The 6556-nt window shown below is 45.6% G+C and overlaps 1 protein-coding gene across 1 annotated transcript; it reads left to right on the top strand.

Annotated features, from left to right (window-relative positions):
* Positions 1–926: 926 nt before the first annotated feature.
* Positions 927–6354, top strand: LOC125756653 (uncharacterized). The gene is made up of 3 exons (XM_049411555.1): positions 927–1301; positions 1370–1555; positions 4791–6354. The coding sequence occupies exons 1-3, from the start codon at positions 1286–1288 to the stop codon at positions 4961–4963; spliced, it is 375 nt and encodes a 124-aa protein (XP_049267512.1). The 5' UTR covers positions 927–1285; the 3' UTR covers positions 4964–6354.
* The last annotated feature ends 202 nt before the right edge of the window (positions 6355–6556 follow it).

Raw genomic sequence — 6556 nt, forward strand, 5'->3', positions numbered from 1 at the left:
ATCTCCGTGCTTATGATCTTGACATATACATTTTCAATGCACTCCTATGCTTCTCTAGTAACCCCTTTCTTCTTTACTTGAATATTTTTTGCCTTTATTCTGCCGACACCACTTGACAGCGTAGGCGTCACCACAGTCACGCTGAGCTAATATCTGTATACTTACGTAATCTATACATCACTCTATTTCGTTTGGAGAAGGTTGAAGTAATTTTTCTAAAAAAAAATTCCCAGGGCCCATTATGCTTTCGCCTAAGACGACTCGAAGGCGAAAGCCACCTTGTTTTTCTTCTCGGCCGATGTGTTGATCTTCCCACGACCGCCCCCCCTCCCCCTTTCCTCGAACGCTTTGGACACCTATAGTAGTTTTACACTGCCTCCTCGATCGGAGGCATTTCAAGCTTTGAGCGCCTCACCTGGTTTTGCACTGCCTCCGTGATCGGCCAACCTTTGACCATGCGACAATGTCATGCGATGACGATATCGTGTAGCGTCACGTTATGTGACGTCAAAAATGACATGGTGACATCACAAATTTCAAAGTCATGTGGTGAGGTCGTCACGTGATGATTTTTTGCATCACTCGCGTTGGCGCCGACAGCGCCGAGGGTCAATTTTCGCGTTCGATGAGGCGTCTAGATCTTTCGTCTCAATAATTAGCATGAGGTTTTTCACAAAAGAGTTGTGGTAACTCGCTGTGCGCAACGTCGCAATTTGCTATCACATATGCGCAGTATACGAATTTGTCAGCTTGAAGTTGTGCAGCAATTTTATTCAAGTGTTCTTGCGCGATTGCCCCCTCCTCGCGACGAAGAAACACGACGGTTGACTGACTCTTTCCTTGACTCTCTTCCCTGACCTTGCGAAAGCGTATCCCCGGAGTCGGGGCTCTCCCGGTTTGGCGCGAAACCGGATCTGACGTTACCATAGGGAGGTACTCCCTGCCCCTAGACAGGTACTGTTGTAGCTAGGGAAAGATCCGACGATTCCTCGGCCTTGTCCCCAGCCTTTACTTGCCTATGTTCTACTCGGTACCCTCACCGCAGTCGCCGGCTTTGTTTGAGTTATGTCTTCTTTGCGCGGTGTAGTGATAGGCGACAGCCAGGTTAAATTCATGTGCAGGAGTCGCCTTCACTTGAAAACATCCGTCGAGACCTGCACATTTAGTTTTGGTGGTTTTGACGGTGTGCGAATGGCTGAGGCCGTCTCTGCGATGCACTTTCAGCGCGTAGACTGTCGTTTTGTACGTTGGTGGTAACGACGTTTGCAGTGCCAACGCGGACCATATGCGACAATATAGGGGTACGTATTCTGAAATTGTGAGATGCTTGGCATCAGTCACTGAAGGTTGTATTTTCTTTACATTTTAGAAGTTAGTTCTGCAACTGCAGCACGATGTGGCCCCCGTGGTGTATACGTCTTCAAGGTGCTGCCACGTTGCTCCAGCTCTGAAGACGCCGATGCAGAGCGCCAGATCCAAGAAAACGCGCTTGCTGAACCGCAAGCTGACGGCTACGCTGAAACGCCTGCCGTGTGTTCGAATCTTGAACGCCGAGGTAAGTTTACGCTGACATACTGGTGCGCGCCGCTGAGGGAAATGCCGTACCGTCGTGGTCGGCACGCAGCTTTTTTTAAGAACTTTTTAGCCGCGCTAGTTGCTCATTGCTTGCGGTAAAGTGATGCGGTAGAGGTCTTGCGGGTTAAAGTACTGACATGCCGACCACGACGGTATGGCATATCCGTATTGCTGCACGGTAAACCTGCACTGCCAACAGACCCGATTAAAGCGGTATGTAGATGCGTACCGTCCGCACCGCATTCTAACGAATTTTAAAACTTAGTTGTAAGTGCTCCTAGCAATTTTCTCCCGTGTATATGCGTTCATCTGAAATACCTGACTGTTGTTATTGACAAGGCGTTCACACGATGTTGAGATACAGGGAAAATACCGAAATGAAGGTGACAATGCACGTTAAGCAAATACAGTGAAAACGTGCACACCTTTTAGTGATCTTGCATGTGGCCATTATACACAGTGGAAAACAAGGCCTTGAAATTTAATGCCCTTTCTTTAAGACTGTGACATACATGGACAGTGAGGATGCTTTTCAGTATTTAGATTTAGCGGAGTGAGGCAACGTGGTGCCATTTTTAGTAGAGGCATTTGAGAATACATGGCTTGCATGTGCCGTCACATGAGCTGGCTCGTATGTTAGAGACAATGTTGATAAACCATTCCAATGTCCGTGGAATGGTTCATCAACAATGGCAGTGGTAGTGACACAAGCATCCTAGCCTTTCTCACCGAAGGCCACTAATAGAGTAAGACAGTGTTTTCAAGGCATGGGAAAAGAAATGTTTGACTGAAACATCAGTATGTGGTGATACCAAATTCAGAAAACCGCCAGTGTCTGCATCTTCTCAGTGACAACCAACTCACTATGACGTTGTTAGGTAACTTTTGTTACCCTTGAATAAATGAAAGCCCACAGGTCACTGCTATCTCGATCTGTTTCAGTGGACGAATGAAAACCTGTCGACGAAATGGGTTCATGTATGTGAGGTACCTTTTGAAAAGGCAACAATTAAAATTAACGTTTCAGAACCACTATAGGCCCCTTGTTCACAATAAAGAATGCGAAGAGGGTGATTATTTATGGCCTAGGTGCCAGTGGGTGCTGGTGTATATCCTGGGTAGGTCAACACATGTACAGCTAAAGTAAGTTGCACACATACCACATTTGAGATCAGATGTATAAAGATTTTCTTCATTGCGATTAGAGCAGTGGTGTCCAAATTAATCGCTTGGTTAGTAATGAATAATTATCCACCAGTGTTTGAGCATGTCTTGCCTTTCTCAAGGCACTTTTTATGGTGTTTTGTTGTTTGTTTGAACTTTTCGTTCCACTAATGTAGGATGTGTCACAGTTCACGCATTTTGTGGGTAACCTCCTGGAAACTATTTGTCGAAGGAGCACTTTGATTCTTTGGGAGGACAAACGGGAACAGCAAAAGTATGTGGGCATCCCATGGTGCAGGGAATAAGCGAGTCACTTGCAAGATTTTTTTACACTAATTGTGTGAGAATTTCCCAGATGCCAAAAAACTAGGTAACATGACAGCTCACACATGTTAAAGACCTCTTGGAGCAATAAAAGTTACCAGGGGTAATCTACAAAATTCCACGCATGAACTTTTATACGACTTATATCAGTGAGACTAGAAACCTCAAACGAAGTTCATCGTCAACAAACAGTGCAGCAGTGTACAATAGACAAAGAAGGGAACGGTTGTCTTTGTTCCTTCTTTGTCTGTTGTCCACTCCTACACTTTTTGTTGAAGATGGATTAGCAACTAGCCCAATCTCAAAGCTTGCCTCAGATGAAGGATTCAACACCAATATTCACACTCGTTCGGAGCTTTGGCAATTTTAGAGCCCTGTAAAAGCCGTTTATTCATCAATAGAGAGCCATTGGGTGTTTCCCAATATGCCTTACAAGTTTGCCATTGAAAGTTCTGTCTACGTTAATGCAACAGCTTAAACATAACAATTCTAAGTTAGAAACACAGACAACTGGCTAGAACGTGCTATCATATCCTAGTGGAAATGGAAGGACCGTAAATTATAGTGATAGAATCTAGCACACTTTTTGCAGTTTCAACAGGATTTGCATTTTTAAAATGTGTTTCAATGTTGCAAAAACCGGTTTGTTGTGCATCCTGGTCGACAGGCCTTCATACTGTGCAAAGGAGCCATTCGGATTGCTGTACAGTCTTCTGTTCTTTACATGCACCATAATTCGTGCTTGATATTACAATCTATATTATTAGGCATCCCCACTTTATTCTATGCTTTTTATAAGGCAAAAGGAGTGATTGCTGAGAGGCGGCTTTGCCATCACTGTGACTAAGGGAACTGGCAACCTGTGTCAAGCCGTGGTGCTTATGCGCAGTGCGTATACATGCTGAGTGCACAAACACGAACCACAGCAACAGGGGCTTTATAAGCACAATGTTGCTTTCTTATAGATAAGGCCTTGCTCGTTTGCTGGCGTATTATTGCTATTGTGCTAAACTACCACTGTTTACAATGTGACAATGTGTTGTGTGTATGACTGAATTGGTGCGTAAAATTGTGATAAAAATTTCGAGCCATTCCATTTTGTGAAGGCAGGTTACCAGTGAAGCTGTCTAGCACATAACACAAAAATATGAACAAATGTATGAACTCGTTTCTTGTTATGATTGGTGGTAAATGTGATGAAAGGTACACACACACACTTGTTGTCTTGATCGGTGGGTCATTATTTTTTGGTCATGGTGATGACGACGGCCTTATTGTTGCTATGATGCGCAATGATCAGCTTGGTTACAACCTTGCACATGTTCTTAGCCAGAGTCTCATCTATGCCTGTCTGGTGGTGAGAGGTGCGGTTTGTACAAATTGTGTCGCACAGGAAGCCAAAGCATTCTAACACAAATTGCATAACTACGGTGGTTTGTTTTTGTGTTTTATATTTTTTCAAATTAGAGGGTAAAAATTGGGTGCTATTTTTCAAGCTGATAATTTGAGAGAAATCACATTTTTCGTGGAACCATCATTGAACTGCATGTTTTTGGGGGGGTTTAGTTTAGAAATGCTACATGAAATACATTTACCCAAATTGATAAGTCAAAAGGACAGTAAAGAGCCTTGATAACATCTAGGAAAAGACACATTTAATTCACAAAAAGCTGATCACCGATTTTTTACGCGTCCTTGTTAACGTACATTGCCATTTGCATGTGCAGCATGTTGGTCTTCATTCGAGAGCTGTCTCACCTTTGGATGTTCAGAGGCATCCACTTCCACCTTGAGCACCGCACCGTGCAGCCAACGCTCCGCGGAGCGTCTCTCGCGGGCGGCTGGGGCACGCAAGCGCAGTGACAACTGTAGGTGGTGCCTTCGCCGCGTCGTCTGCTAAAGCGCAGTGGCTCCGCCCAATCGCGCTTGCTCTTCGATGAAGGTAACTTAATCTCATGGAAATCGAGAAGCGCAGCGACTGCGCCTCGTTCCGCACTGCTTTTTCTCCTACTGTTTTCTTTTTCTGCATGCGATCTTAAAAGTAATAAACCTTGGCCCGTGCATGAGTGAGATCGTCAAGCCGGGCTGGCACTCCCGCAACTAAGCTACTCAGATGCTTTGTGCCATACAGTTAGAATATTCCCGCTACTCACACGGTTGTTTTCATCAGCTGAAAGTTTGGCGACACAAAGTCGACAATAAAAAAAATAAGTTTGCGCTGTGAATTGAAGGCTCACGGAAAACTTTCTGCTTCGTGCTAAAGTTTTGAGCCAAGAAATATATAAAGCGATACGCGGTGCTTTGGGTCACCTAGCAATAAAAAGGGAGTCAAGCTTTATTCAGCGCCTGCTTACAGAAGTAATCATTTGTCAGCGGCGCTTCTTTGGTGAACTGATTGCATGATATGAGTTCAGCTGAAAACTCTATTAGAATGCTTCTTCATTTTTCTGCATGAATGGTACGAATAAGCATGGTTGCACATGAGTAGCAAATTAGGGCGGCGTATTGGCGAGTTAAATTCGCTAGCGCATGAAGGCAGCAGTGCTGATAACACCTGAATGTAATGTAACTTGCCTGAAATTGGCAAATTGCTCACATCCTTTTGTTTTCAGGCGAGTAACAATCCAAACTTTCGCACATTTAAAGCTGTTATGTCAGACCTTACCATGCATTTATCGCCAATTTTGCGGCGCCTAGCTTTGAAGCTGATCAAAAACATTTGCGTGAGCAGCGGGAACATTCTGGCTACTGGGCTCAAAGGAGCTGAGTTGCTTAGTTGTAGGAGTTCAAGCGCGGCTGTGAAAGTTTACTCATGCACGGACCGAGGTTTATTGGTTGTGAGATCGCATCCAGAAATGAAAGAAAACACTAGCAGCAAAAGCTAGACGGAACAAGGTGCAGTCGCTTCGCTTCTTCTGAACCGTGCCTGATGCTGGATTTGCATGCGCATAGCAAGAGCGAAGTTAGCTTCACCGCAAAGCAAGTACAATTCGGCAGAGCTGCCGCGCTTTAGCAGACGACGCGGCGAAGGCTCCGCCTAGAGCTGTCACTGCGCATACGCGCTAGTTACCCAAGCAACCAAGAGAGGCGCTCCGCGGAGTGCTGGCCGCACGGTGCGGTGTTCAAGGTGGAAGTGGACGACTCTGTACCTCAGCTGAAAGAACCCTCTCAACATCGCAGCTTTCATTAGCTATAGTCGGGTACAACTTTAGAAGGCAGCGGCATTTTCCCCTCAAAGGCGGATGCATACGAGCCTCCACCAATAGGCGCGCACTTCAGGTGACGTCATGAGCCGGACGGCCGGTGACCCCGCCGACGGAGAACATGCCTAACATGCCTAGCAGGGACTATTTCTTTAGTCGCGGAGGCAACTGGCTGCTGCGCTTCGGTCATCTGGGCGGGGCCTCTCCTGTCTTCTAAAGTTGTACCCCACTATAGGCACAGCAATGTCATTGCAGCATTTGCTGGCCTCGGGTAGTGAGCAGCAGAGTCA

This window comes from Rhipicephalus sanguineus, unplaced genomic scaffold, assembly GCF_013339695.2.
Source record: "Rhipicephalus sanguineus isolate Rsan-2018 unplaced genomic scaffold, BIME_Rsan_1.4 Seq4023, whole genome shotgun sequence".
Lineage (NCBI taxonomy): Eukaryota > Metazoa > Arthropoda > Arachnida > Ixodida > Ixodidae > Rhipicephalus > Rhipicephalus sanguineus.